At 42.9% G+C, this 17514-nt stretch overlaps 1 protein-coding gene and 1 long non-coding RNA gene across 3 annotated transcripts in view; one reads left to right on the top strand and one right to left on the bottom strand.

Annotated features, from left to right (window-relative positions):
- Positions 1-6435: 6435 nt before the first annotated feature.
- Positions 6436-11887, top strand: LOC106098842 (uncharacterized). The gene is made up of 3 exons (XR_001225156.3): positions 6436-6563; positions 7376-7440; positions 9783-11887. It is a non-coding gene; the product is annotated as an uncharacterized LOC106098842 (long non-coding RNA).
- Positions 11720-17514, bottom strand: part of sorl1 (sortilin-related receptor, L(DLR class) A repeats containing) — a 90529-nt gene continuing 84734 nt past the window's right edge. For both annotated transcript variants that reach the window (XM_005474413.4, XM_005474412.4), the window contains exons 43-48: positions 16535-16699; positions 15378-15552; positions 14463-14569; positions 14097-14286; positions 13505-13717; positions 11720-12992 (exon numbers count right to left, since the gene is read on the bottom strand). In XM_005474413.4, coding sequence (XP_005474470.1) covers positions 12925-12992; positions 13505-13717; positions 14097-14286; positions 14463-14569; positions 15378-15552; positions 16535-16699 — 918 coding nt within the window. In that variant the 3' untranslated portion in view covers positions 11720-12924. The remainder of the gene's footprint in view (positions 12993-13504; positions 13718-14096; positions 14287-14462; positions 14570-15377; positions 15553-16534; positions 16700-17514) is intronic.

Genomic DNA, 17514 nt, shown 5'->3' with positions numbered 1-17514 from the left:
TTCTCCTTCAGTCCATAGATCCTGAACACCACATTGCTGTTATGAATGTGATGTGTAATGACCACTTTGATTGCTCATCAGAGCATCAAACACTAGATAAATACTAGTCTATTTATCCTCTTTATTATTCAGCACCCTGAAGTCTTACTTTATTCATGACAGTGTTATCCACTGTTATTTTAGCACAGTTCTATGATCAGTCTTTTAACAATATGGAAAATATGAAGGAGGTAGTAACTGGAATGTCACAAACCCATTTGCCATTAGATTTAGTTAAATAACCTCAAAATGTGAATGTCGTAGCAACGTTGCGTTTTCAAATGTGTCATGTAAGCAGAAACATTTTAGACAAGTGTGAAGCAGTAAGCTGTCATGACATGGAATCAATCTCAGCAGTATTTGGATTTCATTATTATTATAACATTATTGCAAAGAGAATAATATGCACACTGCTACCTAAAATAAACCGGTGGTATAATGTGCTATAATCTGTTTTTATGTTTATGTCTTTTGTCTTTTTCCTGTTTTGCAAGTATCAGTGATCTTAATTTTCAGTCTTTGAATCAGTTGTCTATGGAGGAGCCCATGGTCATTGGGTCTAACCACAAGGTTTGAGGAAAGACAAAAACTCTTGAACTGTCAAACTTTGAGACTTTACATGTACTAGTACAGCGGTCCCCAACCTTTTTTGTGCCATGGACCAGTTTATGGACCGGCCTTTAAGGTATCCCGGATAAATATAACAAAATAAAACCAGTACCAGTATCAAAAAACAGAAGAATTATTCATAACACAGGGGAAAAGACGCAGGGAAACTGAGTTAATGCTGAAAATGATTTAAAAAACCTAAAAAACCGTTAAAATCCACAAATTTCACACCCGAGCCTCAACTCTCGCAGCCCGGTACCAAATGACTCACAGACCGGTAGCGGTCCGTGGCCCAGGGGTTGGGGACCGCTGTACTAGGGTACACAAGGTTTACACATGAAACAATAAATTGGACTCGGTCATCACCACTATAGTGAAAATAATTTTCCCTTCACTTCCACACAGAGAGGTGATGGCATAAAGCAGCAGCAGCAAAACCTCCATACTGAACAGAAGACATCAGTGACCACAGATATAGAACAGTTCCTGTGGCCAGGCGACAGCAGCTGAAATATTATGCCCTATATCAGATCTGACAATATGCATGGAAGCATTTAAGGTAATATGAGCGGGCATCGTGAGATCAGCTGACCTGCTTGGGATTATTCCTGATAATGAATTCACAGCCCGTCTGAAATATTGGCGTGTTTGATTTTTTCATAAAATAGTAAAATAAAAATGTCTGTTTGCTTCAGACTATAGAGGGTGGCTGTAGCTCAGAAGGTAAAACAGCTCAACTATTAATGGGAAGATTGGTGGTTTACTCCGTGGCTGCTCCCAGTCTGCATGCCACATATCCTTGGGCAAGACACTGATACCAAGTTGCTCTCCAGTGCATCCATCGGATTGTGAATGTGTGTGAATGTTAAATAGAAAGCAGTTGTGTGTGCTTGTGTAAATGAGGCAAGTTGCGTAAAGTTTTGGAGTGCTCTGGTAAAGTAGATAAGCACTTTAGAAGAACCAGTCCATTTACCATTCAGGAGCTAATATCTTAACATTTTATTGTCCACAGCTTGAACTGAACCTTGAGGCAGACTGGCTACAGCAGCAGCAGCAGACCACATCAGGACTTCTGTGAGCTAAGAACAAGAAACTTATGACACATTTCACCTTGTCTCACCAAAACTGGAAAATAGAAGATTGGGAAAAGATGGTACGACCATGCAGCAGTTGATGGAAAAGATGGTTAAGTCAGAATTTGGTTTAAAAAAAACCCTGAAAGCATGGATACAGCCTGTCTCGTATCAACATTTCAGGTTGGTGGTGGTGATGTAAGGGTGGAGGGTGGAGGTCTCACATCCCACATAAGTCCTACATAAGTACTGCTGCTCACCGTGTCCGTTCCTTTATGACTATAATGTACCCAACCTCTGATGGCTGCTTCCAGCAGGAAAACACCGCCACAGCTGAAAGTATTGTTAACCTGATTAGTTAATATGTTTCCATTTCAGCTGCTGATTGGCTCTTTAGGGAGCACACTTTACCATTAGAGAATTCTCCAATGGAGAAACTCTGGGAGCCACGCCTCCTCTTTAGGCTCTCTGTGGCGTGATAGCATCGCTCACTGAGGTGTTTTGGCAGAGAAGTGTTTTCTTTACAAATAAACTTAGCAGTTTCAATTTGATCTAATCATATTTTGCTCACATGATCTCCTTCAGGTCAAACCAGTGTCATTCTGCTTTACTTTAACTCTAACTGCTCTTCAGTGGAGCACGATGCTCCAAGGACCAGGAATCTCTGCTTTGTTCACCTCTCTCCTGTGCTGTACTGTTGTTCTCTCTCGTAGCCATCCACCTGTTCTTGACCCCATGCTGTTGGCCTCCAGTCTGATGAACTTTGACCCTGGTCAATCAGTAACAGTCAGGAACCTCTTGACCACCTCTTGACCTCGAGAGTGAAATTGGTAATTTATTTTAATGTGTGTGTGTGTGTGTGTGTAAGTTTGTATTTATGCTACAGTCTGACCCTATCTGACCTCTGACTAGTGGCTGGAATAGTAATTAGTTGCGTGTGTGTGTGTGTGTTACCTCATACTGATCTTTGTTCTAATTCAGTTGTTTGGTGGTGGCTATGGCGGAGCTTCCACAGAGGCCAGCAGGTGGATGAGGGAAGGGGAGGCAGGAGGAGAGACCCGAGGCAGCCGCTGGTCCGCGTGTCAGGTGAACTGAACTTCAGGTAAGAAGTTATGACCTGCAGTCTATCTGGGTCAGATATAAAACAAGTTTAGGTGGAGTTTATTTTCGTTGTGCTGACTTTTTACAGTCAGTTACAATAACTCGTACTGCGTGCTAGCTAGCATGACGGAGTTTCTATACAGTTGGGTGGGTGCTATGATGTTATTGATAGTGAACTTTATTCATAAGTTTAGTTAGTAGAGTTTCCAACAGCTCCTTAAAAATGGAATGGTCCCTCATTCAGAGAAAATATTACACGTTTGGTATTGAGCGGAGAGAGATGCCGTTTGTCCCGTACTTTAGCTATAATGAAAAAAAGACACAAAGCTGGAGTTATTCTGTCGTTATGCTGCAGCTGCCTCTTCTTCTCTCATTCTCTCCCCTCTCTCTCCTGTTTCTACTTCAATCATGAAACTGATCAATGATCAGCTGATCAGCTTTTCTCTCTTGTTTGTTTATCGCCCACTTTGCGCCAGAAAGAGGAAACCAGCAGATGTCGCGCTAAACAACAGCAGCACCTTTAAGCTTGATCAGCTGTTGTTAGAATTTATTTAATATTAATTTCTAGTATCAGCTGATGTTTGCTGGAGCCACAGCTGTAAAAGCTGCTGGTCATGATATCGGTTTGGATATGTGGTGAGAGGGAAACATGAAGATGAAACCAGGAGATGTCCTTACTGAATCATCAGAGCTGAACAGGTGATGGAGAAACAGGTTTACCTTTTAGGTGACATGAATGAGTTGAAGGGAAGTTATGAACTGTTTCTGAGAGACAAATAACACCAGGATCCTTTTCTAAGTAGCTGACAGCTGGTAACTGTGCAGGGGCGGGTCTAGCAAAGTTATGCCAGGGGGCCAGGTAGGGCATTAACAGGGAAAGGGGGGCACAAAGAAATACTTTATTATTCTCATTTAAAATGTCTGGCTGTTATTAAATAATTATCTGAATCTTGCGAACAAAGTTTTTATCTGACGTAAAATTTATAGAGATCATACATATACCAACAAGACAGTGTACATCACTGTCACAACAGCGTTTGTTTTCATTCAAAGGCTTTATGGCTTTAATACCTGGTGGGCCGGTCTGTAGTCAAAATGCCCGATTTTTTTGTCCCAGTCCAGCCCTGCAGGTTAATACTGGCAGTGTCACCATGCCAGCTGACTGTATTTCATCATCAGCCAGTGTTGTTCTTTATACATCAATATTACCAAAGTTTACCATAAGGCAGCATAGAAAGTATTTACTTGCTTTCAGGTTTCATTCAAATGTTAGTCTTTTCATTTGTTTCCCCACTTTTTTCCTGTTTCAAAATCAAACACCAGTTTGTAAGAAGATTATCTTCTTTTTTTAATAGGCAGATAAAGTGAAACACTGACAGAGCACTGATTGTATCTCTTGTACTTTATCAACGCAGTATCTAAATATTTTGCACCGTAGTGGTTAAAATCTCATTCTAATAAGAGTTAAAAGCGCATTCGGTTATTAGGTTTATAGGGTTATTGAATTATGGTTAACGGTTGGTAGATTTTTTTGTTTTTTACATTATCTGCCAATTACATCTGCCACCCGTCTCCAAATCTGTGCCCCTACCTGGCCCCCCCAACAAAACATTTCTAGACATGCCACTGCACCTTTGATGTTCTACGAGGAAGCACAGGGAGGAGCAGTCATGTACCAGGACCAGGTGGGTTTGAGGAGAAAGAGCGCACAAGAAGGGCACAGAATGACCTACGAGGTCATTTTTCTAGTTGTTTCTTCATTTTAGACAATGTTTTATTGTTGTATAATAGTTCAAAGTGGTTAAAGTTCATAATGATTTTATTTTCTGCACCAAAACTCTGGAAACTAATTAATTTCTTTTGTTTGTAAACTATAACTCAGAAATATTGAAATTTCATCAATATTCCCTGAAGCATTCAGGAGGATTTCAGGTATTTTTGCTTAAAAACATAAAATTAATTAGCAAATGTTGTTTTCACCAAATTACCTGATGTGAAGTTAAATAAACTGTGACCCAGCACTCCATACATGGCCCACAGCCCCCTCTGTGAGGTTTCTCTGGCCATGGTCAACAACATGTTTTGCAACTTTTATATGGACACAAATGTGCCACCAAAATACTCACTTTACTTGCACACAGACATACTCACAGACTCTAATCTTTTACTGCATTTTAAACAGTATGCAGGGTCCTTTGATTCAACTGGAAAGAAATCAAATTTAAATTAAGAATCTTTTAGTTTTGGCATCTGCTGTATGGATGTGGTGCACATCTGTGTATCAGTTTAGCATCTATGTGAGTGCAGACAGATCTAATCCCATCACAGTGATGCTGTTACTGAGGGTCTCATCTCCATCAAACATCTGTTGATGTAACACAATCCTCATTCACTTCAGTTATGTGCAAAAGTTCATTTTACCTTTTCCCACTAACAGAAACTCCTCTACCCCGTAAACACTGAGCTGCAGGCGCGAGTAAAGTACAGACTACAACAGACTGAATGAAATGCATTTTAAAACTAATGACAGAGCTGCTGCAGAGTCACTCCTGCCCCCTGGTGGTTGTCCCTGACACTGCACACACACACACAGCTGAGGTGAGTGCTGTAGTGTGTGCTTGTTCCTCAGCAACCCGAGGCCCGTCTAAGGGGCCTGATGAGAGGAGCATGGCCCAGCTTCAGCTCCAGTGCCAGCAGCATTAACACAGTCCCAGCTGTGACCTTCACGCCGAGTCGACTGGCCCATGAAGAGGTCAGGTGGTTTTATGCGAGTTTCTTTTATCCAGTGGTTTGCCCTGTAGTTTTTGAGCGGCCCTGACCTCCACCTCCAAACGGTCAGTCTGTGTTGGGTAGATAAGGTGCTGCTCTCAGCAGTAACATGGTTCTGCAGGACAACTGTCAAAGCATTGCTTAAAAATCAGTTACACATAGGAAATGAGAATGAAATGTTTACATTTAACACATAACTTTAATCCAAATATGAAAAGTTATCATTGAAAGGGATCATGCTTTCAGTTTATCAGTTATTTGAGAAAATCCATCTGTTCTTGAAAGACAATCATTCTTCCTCTCTGTTTCAAAGTTGGCAGGTGTGTGCAGTGTTAAGTTGGGCTTGTGTTTCTCCAACACTCACTTCTGCCTGGATCAGAGACGCTGCACACTCATTGGCTAAACTCTGGTTTATTGTCCATTTGTGTCTCTAATGGGGGATGATAATTAATATTGTTGTATCCAGTAAGGAAAGTGCTGTATAAATGCAAGTATACTACATTATATTACATCTGAAAACTGTTTCCTGGGGTAATCGGTCCAAGCGCAGATGACTTTTTCTCACAGATTTCCATACAGCCTGTTTTCTTTTTACAACCACAGAAGAGGCCTTTAACAGGAACGCAGTGATTCCTGCAGTGACTTCACTCTTTCAGCCCCGAAGCTACATCCATCTTTTCTCTACAGCAGGGGTCCCCAATCCCAGTCCACGAGGGCCGGTGTCCCTGCAGGTTTTAGATCTCACCCTGGGTCAACACACCTGAATCAAATGATTAGTTCATTACCAGGCCTCTGGAGAACTTCAGGACATGTTTAGAAGGTAATTTATCCATTTAAATCAGCTGTGATGGATGAAGGACACATCTGAAACCTGCAGGGACACCGGCCCTCGTGGACTGGGATTGGGGACCCCTGCTCTACAGTCTATAGTTTGAGTGGCATTTTAGCAGACTGCAACCCACAGTGACAGACGTGAGTGTTCATCAGGGAGAGGTTTGCAAGTTGTAAAGACGTTTTTTAGGTTTGACTTTAAAATCAATTAACTGTTAAGTCCGTGTAAACTACTGCCAACAGTCACTGGCATTTCTGCCAAAGGTAAGTTGTGGGTCTGTCTGAAGTCACCAGATTTCTGAGTGATGAAAAATAAAAAGGTCTGTTTCTGTGTAAAATGTTCATTTGTTTCTAATAACTTGAGCTTCTTTGGTCAAAAGTTGAACAGTTCAAGAGTTCACTCTGAACTTTGTGTGATGACTAAAACGTTATCTGTCCCAAGTGATAGGCCTGTCAGATGTGAACACTGTGCACAATCGTGTATTGCTGTGCTGTTCTTTTCAATTACAGGAATCAATACAGACACGTCTTTGTTCTAAAACAAAGGACTGGACTGGAAAGTTAGCCAGAAGCTCACCAAGCCATCGCTGAGTCACTTGTGTGGTTCAGTAATCCTCTCAGCCTTAGTCATGTTTCCACCCAGAAAACTGAAATTAAAGCTTCTCTGATCAATATTTTCGTTTGAGCAATGTAGCAGATGACTATGTATAACGTAAGAGGGGTTAGTTGTAACGGTGAACTCACTGAGAATTATCGCCCGAGTCTGTGGTTCCCGTCAGTCCTGTTCACTATTTTTATCCTGTTTTGCTTTCCTGGACAAGCCTTGGATCTTTTATTGCTCTGCTGCACTGTACAGCTGTACGTTACCATAACATCAGTGATGGCATTCTTAAATGTTACTTTATTCATGTGGTGATTTTCATTTAACTGAAACACGTTTTCTCATGTCTCAGATTTCTCATGTGTCGTCTGTGAGGAAACAGCAGCAGGCCGACTGTTCTGTTGCATCTTTATTGATGTAAGTGATCGGATAACTTTCATACTGCAGTATTTCTACACATCAGCTGAAATGGGGCCTTCAACAGAAATGATCATGTAAATCATTTAGTAGATTATGTTGAACGGCAACTTTAAAATATCATATCGCAGCTCTAAATTTGGACAATCGGCATTTTCCATAAAGGCCTGCCATCTGTGGAATAGACTTGATTGATTACAGATATTAAATGCTTTACACTGAAGGTCAAAGGTTGGTTGAAGGCAGGGCTGGACTGGGACAAAAAATCGGCCCGGGCATTTTGACTAGAGACCGGCCCACCAGGTATTATGGTAAAAACCATAAAGCCTTTGAATGAAAACAAACGTCGTTGTGACAGTGATGTGCACTGTGTTGTTGGTATATATGTATCAATCTAGAACTTAACTTAAACCTACACCATCCTCCCTATTCTGGTATTCTAAACAGTACTTAGCCGAAACCCAAAGACTGCTTGGTTTACCTCCTGAACTTTCTACAACACATGGAGGAAACCTGAAATTAAGACAGAGAAGACTAGAGGTGAGACATGATCATTACTGAATATTAAAAATAATAAATGACAGATTTAGTGATATTTTCATAAACTATTTATTTACCACATCAACAAACAGCATGGCAGGGCAAAATATTTTTTCTAACATGGCAACCTTTAAAAAGTGAAAGGAGACAAAAATAAAGGTGAGAAAGAATAAAACTTCCTCACTCAAAACTTACCATCAAAACTTAATTTTGATGGTGTTTTACACACAGTACTGGTACAGTATCTAGAAAATGTGGGAAAATACTGGCATCATATACAGTACTTACTTCTGAAGAAATTATGTTGGGACCCTGAAAAAAATTACTATGTACAATAATGGATTTCTGTACATTTGACATCAGATGAATACTTTGGTTGTAAGATTCAGATAATTATTTGTTAAAAGCTAGAAATTTTAAATGAGAATAAGAAAGAAACGTATTTTTTGTGCCCCCCTTTCCCTGTTAATGCCCTACCTGCCCCCTGGCATAACTTTGCTAGATCCGCCCCTGCACAGTTACCAGCTGTCAGCTACTTAGAAAAGGATCCTGCTGTTATTTGTCTCTCAGAAACAGTTCATAACTTCCCTTCAACCCTTCATCCCTCCAGCAAACATCAGCTGATACTAGAAATTAATATTAAATAAATTCTAACAACAGCTCATCAAGTTTAAAGGTGCTTCTGTTGTTTAACGCGACCTCCGCTGGTTTGCTCTTTCTGACGCAGAGAGAAAAGCCGATCAGCTGATCGATCAGCTGATCGGGACAAATCGCGTTGCTTTTCACCTCAACTTTAAAGTTCGACCTCCTCGGCTGTAATTGGTCCAGCCCAGAGTCGATCATGACCAACTGGCCAATACACCACTATTCATTTATACCGTTGAAAAAATAAAAGAAATAAAACCCCATCGGCCCATAAAAACGAAAAATCACGAGCGGCCCACCGGGCAATGCCCGGTATGCCCGATGGCCAGTCCAGCGATGGTTGAAGGTAAATCAGAGCTGTAGTCATTTTATCTATTTTTTACATTGTTTATTAATTGTAGTTGTATTCATGGTGTATTTTGGTTTCATGTAATTGAATCTTGTAATGTTGTGTATTGTGAATGTAAGCCCAACAAGGGACAATGGCTGGAAATTAGCAATAGCTATAAACTATGTGCAGTACATCACTTTCATGTTTTACATTTGGACTAATTTGAACTGCCCTGTCCCTTTGAAATGAAAAATTAATAATAATGTACATTAACCAGCAGGTACATCTGTTTGCCTGCTTATTAACACAGATATGTAATCAGCCAATCACAGGGCAGCAACTCAACACATCTAGGCACACAGACAGGTCAAGATGACCTGCTAACGTTCAAACTGAGCAGAAAGTTTAAGTGACTTCATGCCATGGTTGCCACATAAGCTAGCCTGAGTATTTCAGAAGCTGCAGCTCTGCTGGGATTTTCCTGCACGATCATCTCGAGTGTTTACAAAGAACGCTCCAAAACAAGGAAATATCCAGTGAGTTTTACTCATTACATCTCTGGATGCACAACATGTCAGACCCTGAAGCAGAGAGACTACAGCAGCAGGAGACCACACTGGGCTCTACTCCAGTCTGGAGGAAACTGAGCCCATTTTGCACAAACTGGGCAATAAAAGATTAGAAAACCTTTGCTGGTCAGACGAGTCTGAAGTTCTGCTGAGACACTTGGCTGGTTGCTGCTGGTGTGACGTTGTGACATTAATTGAGCATCATTTAAATGCCAACCTGAGTGCTGTTATTAACCATGTCCATCCCTTTCTGACAGTGGCCTCATTCTCTGATTGCTGCAACGATGCTCAGGTAGGTGCTACGTGTCAAAGTATCATCCACATGGATGGTAGGACCCAAGGTTTCCCAGCAGAACATCGCCCAAAGCATCACACCGCCTCTGCCGCCGTGCCTTCTACCCACAATGCATCCTGGTGCAAGGCGTTCCCCGGGTAAGCGACACATACACACCTGATGTAAAACATGACTCATCAGACCACCTTCTTCCATTGCTCCATGGTCTAGTTCTGATGCTGATCATTGGTGGTTTTGGTGGTGGGCAGCGGTCAACACGGGCACCCTGACTGGTCTGCAGCTACGCAGCAACCAAACTGTTGGAGCTACAGCACTACTGACGTTATGCTTTCCCCTGCTTCTAATATCTACTTTGAGGACAGCATGCTCACTCGCTCCCTAACACATCCCACCCACTAAAAGGTGCCACGATGAAGAGCTAATCAGTGTTCCTCACTTCACCTGTGAACGTTTAAAATGTCATTCCCGATCCGTGATTACAGTCACACGTGCAGCACAGTTAGAGAACATGTTCATCAGTTTGATGTGTTTTAACAACAGTCCACAGGTTTGCTGCACTGAAAGAAACTCGGCCACAGTTTTATTTTTCAGCAAGTTTATTTTTTTTTTTTGAAACAGCTCACGTTTTCAAAACATTTGACTTTCCTCACAATCTCCGACACGAGCAAGCAAGACATTAACATCTTCCAACATGGTCAAAGTCGTCACCGAATGACATTTGGAAGCAAACTATTTCACGAGAGTCCACTTTAAAAGAAGTGAGAAGCAATCGGGCACATAACAACCAATAAGAAGACTTTGTACATGTGTGAAACCTGACTAAAACACTAAGAGGCCGTCTTGCGGCGCAAAGGAGCAGTGATCTGACAAAATTAACCAAATGCCCTAACAGTGAATTACTCCTCAGCCTTGCATGCGGGTCAAGTGTGCGTGTGTGTGTGCGTGTGTGTGTGTGTGTGTGCGCGTGTGTGTGACTGTATGCATGCATGTGCACTTGTGTTCCACTGTACAAACAGTAAATTACATAGAAACCTAACGTGTTCTAATAAGGCATTATGTGGCAAAAGAGAACACCGAGTCCACAGAGCAAAAAACAGCATCGATGCCAGAAAATCTGTTGTTAAGGCCAAGAAACGGAACAAAGTGCCTCATGAACAGGACGCAGATCTGCGTGAAATCAAGCTCCAGTCTTGAGGAAAAATGTCAGCACAGACACCGTTTGATGATCCAAGCCAGGGATGTGATGACGAAAGGAAACATCGGTTTGTCGCTCTGGGTCAGTGAATGGGAAGGTTTCAGAACAGCTGCAGTTTGCATGCAGAGACATAAAGGCTGTGTTTCCCACTGCAGAGGGGCGAAGAGCAGAGTGTGTGCACTGACTTCACAGGTGGGGACAGTAGCATAATGAGCTGGGACCATAAAAAGAACAGATACATAATACATTCATGAAGACGTCTTTACGAACAAAACGAGCAAGGTCAACAAAAAGCAGAACACCATCGGCTCGAAGGCTCCACGGCAACACGCCGACGTCTGCTAACCAACTGCGGCACAGTCAGGCGAGGAGGGCGGGAGCACAACTCATATTTAAAGCATCCATAACACATTACTCTTTCTGCCCCTGATGCAACGCCGGGCTCGGCGTGCTAAAAGGAACCAACTAGCGGACCTCTGCGTGCAGATGAAAGTGAGCGCTCAGCTCACTGAACGTGGGTTTTAAAGATGTCTGTTGGATAGGATGAGCTCTCTGAGGGGATCGCTTCGGTCTGTTTACATCATCTGGGTCACATCAGTGTTTGTCACCCAGGCTCATTAAAAAATGAAAAAGGAGGGACGCATTTGTCCATCAAAGTGACAAAATACTAACTGCTCACATGTCAGACGTGAAGCCCTGCAAACTTTCTCTGCATGGATTGTTTTATTTTCTCATGATAAAATCCACTATAACTGTGTGGGACCACCCACAGGGACACAGTTCTCTCTAAAAAAGATGCCAAATGAACAATAAAATGACGAGATACAAAGTGAGCCCGACTCTCACTCGCAGCAGTCTGTGCCCACGGTCGACCCGGTACCTATTCAGCAGACGGACGGCGCTGCCGAAGCCATGGCCGCGGTGATGGACTGGTGTCTGCTCCGACACAGTTCCCTGAGAACCCCAAACACGCTTCCTTGAGCACTACAGCTATGGCAAAATGCTGCGGACAATAAATCGCAGTCCTGAACAACACAAACGAAACACAAAAGAACTCAATTTTACCGAACGACGTGGTGCAGCATTACAAGAAGAGGACGTTTTAAAAGCCGATATTTACAAATTCATTCAGATGATCTCGGCGATGCTAGCAGGCTAGGAGGGTGTCAAAGCCGGGAATCGTCCAATCGCGTGCCGCCTCGACTGACATAACACGGTGCTGCTGGTGGAAAAGAAGAGTGTACCTATGTGATGCCACCAGTCAGTAAAGTCACCTGTGTGCGTCCTGATCCGTCAACAGGACAAACAGGAACCACGATCCACAGTTAGCTCCTCCCACAGGGCACCAACGTTACATCCGCCGCCACAGGACAAACCGTACTCTTACCAAAATATGTTTAAACATTGTGTATACAGCGTAAGTCTATATGTTTGTGTGTTTACATGTGTGTTTTTTGCATTCTATATTCCAGCCTCGGGATGCTTATTTTGGCTTTAAGCAATGGACCCCTCCTACGGACGGTGAGTTTGCGATAGGGTCGCGCTTTCCCTGATGAGCTCCACAAACTCAAATCCTTCACAGTTTGCTTCAGCGTCCACCTTTTCCTCCCGCTCCTTTTTTGACCCCCGTATATATTTTTAACATTATAAAAAATAAGTTATTGCGCATCCAAAAAAAGTGCATTGTACATTTGAAAAATATTTCTCTCTTTACACGTTTCCATTTTTTCTCGACATTTTTCTGCTAATTGGGGTGGATTCCCACGGATGACTTTGGGGTGGTGGCGAACTTCCGCCTGGTGGCTCTGCGCTCCGTCGTGGCGCACTGCTGACGGAGAGCGAAGGGGACTAAAGGGTTGAAGGAGAGAAGAGAAGGGAACAGAGAGAAATGGGCAATGGGGACGCCACGCTACGCGATAACCATGGGAACGTCGTCTGAGAAGCCGCTGATCATGGGAGCGTCTTCGTCGTCATCACCTGTTAACAAAGGGAAAACGCGTGTTTAGAAAGCTTCAAGTCTGTTGGAATGAATTTGTTCAAACGTCAACACACGCCAGAGAGAAGTGGACCCGACTGCACGCTAGTACAGCAGCCATACGGCGGTGCGCCCTGCTTTAGTGGCTATTTCACTTTAGAAGAAGTTCACCAAACTGTACATCTGCAAGCAGCCAATGAGAAACTCACATACTGAGGTAAGAATTCAAATCAGAATTATGGTCATTTTTCACATTGGGCCATGTTTTTATTGCAGTCAGAGCAGGAAGCTAGCTCCAGCTTAGCAGTGTGTGTGAGCTAGCTATAACAGCTTCATAAAGTGATAGCAACCATGCTGCTGGGGTCAAAGGTCATGCCATACTGAACAGAAAGGTGAAACTTTGTGGCAGATGATTAAAAACGTGTTTATCCTCTCTGCCAACCTAAAATTTAAACGACTTTTATAAATAACCTCGTTTTCCAATTCAAGTCTCGTTTCTCGAATAAATAAATACCCAGTTCATCCCCGGAGGAGAAGATGGCCGAGCCGAGCCGAGAGTTGTAGTGGGAGTTGGCAAAGGCGGTAAAATTGTTCTGCAGCCGCCGGTGTCGGAGGTAGAGGACCACCAATCCGCCGCAAACAGCCAGCAGCAGCAGGAAGAGGACGGGAACCACCACGGCCGCCGTGTCGCCTGAGTGGGCCTCACTGCGGGATGCATCGCTGGTCCCTGTGCAGCAGGGAACAAAGCATTTGTAGAAAGAAATGAAGCGTCTGTAATCCCTGGAATACTGTCAGGTTTCTCTGGGCTTCTAACAGCCCAGGATTTAGGATTTGGAGCCGGGACGCTCCCACGAAACAACTTAAACTCACATTTGTGGATAACTTTAATTCATTTGAACCTTGTAGTGATTTTATTAAAAACAATGACAGAGCATCAAACTCAATGCTAAATGCTAAAAAGCTGGTGAGTGCCTCAAGCAGCTCGAGACTGTCAGATTCAGTGTTTAGGGTTTCTTTTGATTCATTCTTTAATGGAGCTACACCTGGAAAAGGTGTGAATGGCAACAACACAGCTTTAATGTTCAACAGGTGAGTGTGGGCGGTACCTATCAGCTGGTTATAGAGCAGCACTGCAGGCTCCCCGCACAGCTGCCCGTTGAGCAGGCAGCGAGCCTGGACAGAGAACGTGTAGTTGTGTCCCACCAGCAGGCTGCTGATCCTGAAGAAGGTGTCTGTGGTGTTTCCCAGGAACGACGTCTTGTTGGTCACGCTGTCAAACACATGCACTTCGTACCCCTGTGAACAGCGCCCCCGGCAGTCAGAGGAGCGCCACAGCAGCAGAGGAGCAGAGCATAAATCAACACTTGGAAAAGCTCATTCTGCTGTAAGAACAGTGGCACCTCTCACGTTATTATCAGTCACAGTAGCTGACATTTGGTTTCAAAAGCAGTGGTTAGCTGTAGGTATCTCACCCTGCTCTCATTGAAGCCCTTCTCTCGGACAGCCAGGCTCTTCCAGAAGAGATATATGTGATCCTTCTCCGTCAAAAATTTCAGGGCTTCGGGAGCCGCAAGAGGAACTACGAGCACAAGAAACACAGAGTTTATGGTAAGTAAGTACAGGGGAGTAGAATCTGCTCTGCACGAAGTGACATAAGACATCATATTTAGGGATGTGTGCAATCAGCCAGATGATTAAATGATGCCGAGTTCATCTAGTTGGTAAAAGAATATTTAGATTTGAAACATGCATAACGCCGGTCGGCATCGCCGGCTGCTGCAGCTCTCTGTGTGTGACGGGAGAAGAACCAGAAGACAAATAAAAAAATAGATACTCGACACTGTGTCAAAGTAATCACAGTACTGAGATTACTACTCCTTAAAACAACAGCAACAAGCTATCAGTCAAATTCACCTATAAATGTGTTTAATGTGGAGGTGTTTTTTTATTGCTAAACCTATTCAAAAGGAACAATTAGACATTATTTACAATTGAATCATATCTACATTGATGACACAGTAACTATTTTAGGCCAGTCATCGTGTTTCTGTCTGATCATTTCAAACTGAACAGTCAGTGTTAACTAGAACCGATGTGCACCTCTGTAACAGTAACAGTTTCCATCCAAACAGAAGCTTTGGTCATTTATAAATTACAGGCTAAAGATATTCTGCCTTCAGTGAGGTTAGTTTGTAAATGTGTGTTTCTTGTTTGTTTGTGATGTACTCCATTTACACTCCACGATGCTCATATGGCTGCTGGCAGTCACAGCTCAGTCACACTAGAGCAAGAATATGAGGACAACCTCCTTGGATTAGGACAAGTTGGTGGTTGATCAGTGACTGAAGTGTTTGAGGTGAGTTTGTGATGAAGTCACACAGTTATACCTGTGCTGAGGGTGAAGCTGGCCTCCTTGCTCATGTTTCGCAGGCGCACAGAGACGCTGTATCGCCCTCCAGGCTCCAGGCCTTTCAGCACGTATTCCACTGTGTTGTTCTGCGTGGTCAGCTTGTAGTCCCGCTCCACCTTACGAATCACATCCCGCATGTGTATTGCATATGTCTAAAGAAACAAGAAGGGAATCCACGATCAGGTGGATGTTAAAAGCGGTGACGTATCAGGTAATAATATATTTGTGAGGTCATTCTTTTTTATCGGCTGAGTTACAGGATTGTGTTTCATACATGTTGCCACAGCAATAACTCACTGCCGTGTTATGTGTTGTTCAGAGTACGTAAAAAGTCACCGTCGACATCTCACACTGTTATCTCTACTCATGTATAAGTATTATTAGAATGACAACATGGACGAGACAAAAGAACAAATACTGTCATGAACATGTTCTGTAGCTAATTTATAGCTAGCTAGCAGCAGTTCACTGCAATTGTAGAAACAAAGGCAAGTTATAGCTAATATTATACATTCATATGTTGTAGTATTGTCTTAAATTAGTACAGTTTGACATGAAAAATAAGTCCATGTCATAAACCAAGTAATTTGGCAGCTAATGTGGTCTGTCTGCTAAGCTAGCCACTCAGGATTTTCCTAGCAATACAGCTAGCTAGCTGTAGCTTAGCTTCACTGGCTCTGCTTATGTTCTGACATCAGCTGATAAAGTCATTTTAAAAAGAGCAGATAAGACACCAGATCAACTTTGGATGATCGTATGAATTAGCTGGCTTTACTCACCCAGGACAACTTTTGCTACAATATGTTAGCATGCACAATCACTAAAACCTATATGGACTGAGTGCCCCGCTGATTTCAGGGTCACTCACTGACACTGAATCTGACCACAGTGCTTCAAAGAAATGTCCCCCCACATGCTGGGACAGGAAAAAAGCCAGTTGTGGTCTCACTGTTTAGTTAAAATAACAATGCTTCCAGAGCCTCGCTGTAAAATACATGTTAATACAAGGAAAACGTTACCTAATATCTCTTCAACTGTAAATATGAACAAGTTACAAAGTGTGAAATGAGTCCTTTATATTCCTCATGTTCTGATCATCTGACATCATCACAATAAGGTGAGACAGGTGTGTACCAAAGGTTTGCTCGGGCTGTCATAGGGGGGCTGCCACTTGAGCGTAGCCTGAGTTTTGTCGACTCGCACACGGTGGAGGTTCCTGGGCGGCAGCTTTTCATTGGGAATCATTTTCACCACAGCGTAGTCCGAGGGAGGACCCAGGAAGGGAGCAACAACCCGCACCTGAACAGAGAACACAGATCGTGGCTAGTGACCGAGTCATGTTACTCATACATAATATGACAAAGCCAATTCTGAAAATGCTGGAATGTTCTGTAAAATGTAAATAAAAGCAGAATGTAGCGGTCTGCAAATTGCTTAATCCCATTTTTCTTCACACTAGAAGACATCAAGAAAATATCAAATGTTTAAAGTGAGAAAATATGAGCTCATTTTCAAAAAGCTGGGACGTGGGCCTGATGGGTTCTTCTACCATGAAGCCATGCTGGTAAACGCCTTCCATGAAAAAGGCATTGGGAGCAGATGTTACTCTAACACCTGTATACTTCTCTATCCCTCTCACCTGTGATGCACCACCATCATAGATGCAGTGCTGAATACGATGTGCAAGTATCTGGATGTGCAGTGTAAAAAGTTCATTTACAGAATTTACAGAAGAATAAATGAACAGAAATGACCAGTTTCAGCAAATGCATGTAAATGAAACTGTGTAATAAATACGATCATTTTTACAGTGTTTCATTCTGCTTTTCAGTTTCAGTTTGGTTTTTTCCTCCTCTATGAAATCAGAGCAGATGTCTCTCACTGTTTAAATTTTCAGGGACAGCCAATCAACATAACTGAGCTTTAAGGGGAAGGAGGCCTTACGGGGTTGAAAGCTCGTTTCGGGTGGAGGATAACCTGAGGGGCTGTACCAAGGCCCAGATCATTCTGCATTCAGGGTTGGTGACTCTGAATGTTCACGTCCATGCTTCATAATAAAGAGTAACGTGGGCCGGGAACATATTCCCCTTCCCTTCACACTGGGAACAGCAGCC

The sequence above is a fragment of the Oreochromis niloticus genome, linkage group LG14 (genome assembly GCF_001858045.2).
Source record: "Oreochromis niloticus isolate F11D_XX linkage group LG14, O_niloticus_UMD_NMBU, whole genome shotgun sequence".
NCBI classification, from domain to species: Eukaryota; Metazoa; Chordata; class Actinopteri; order Cichliformes; family Cichlidae; genus Oreochromis; species Oreochromis niloticus.
The sequence above is the reverse complement of the archived record's forward strand: the minus strand, read 5'-3'. Positions and strand labels throughout refer to the sequence as shown.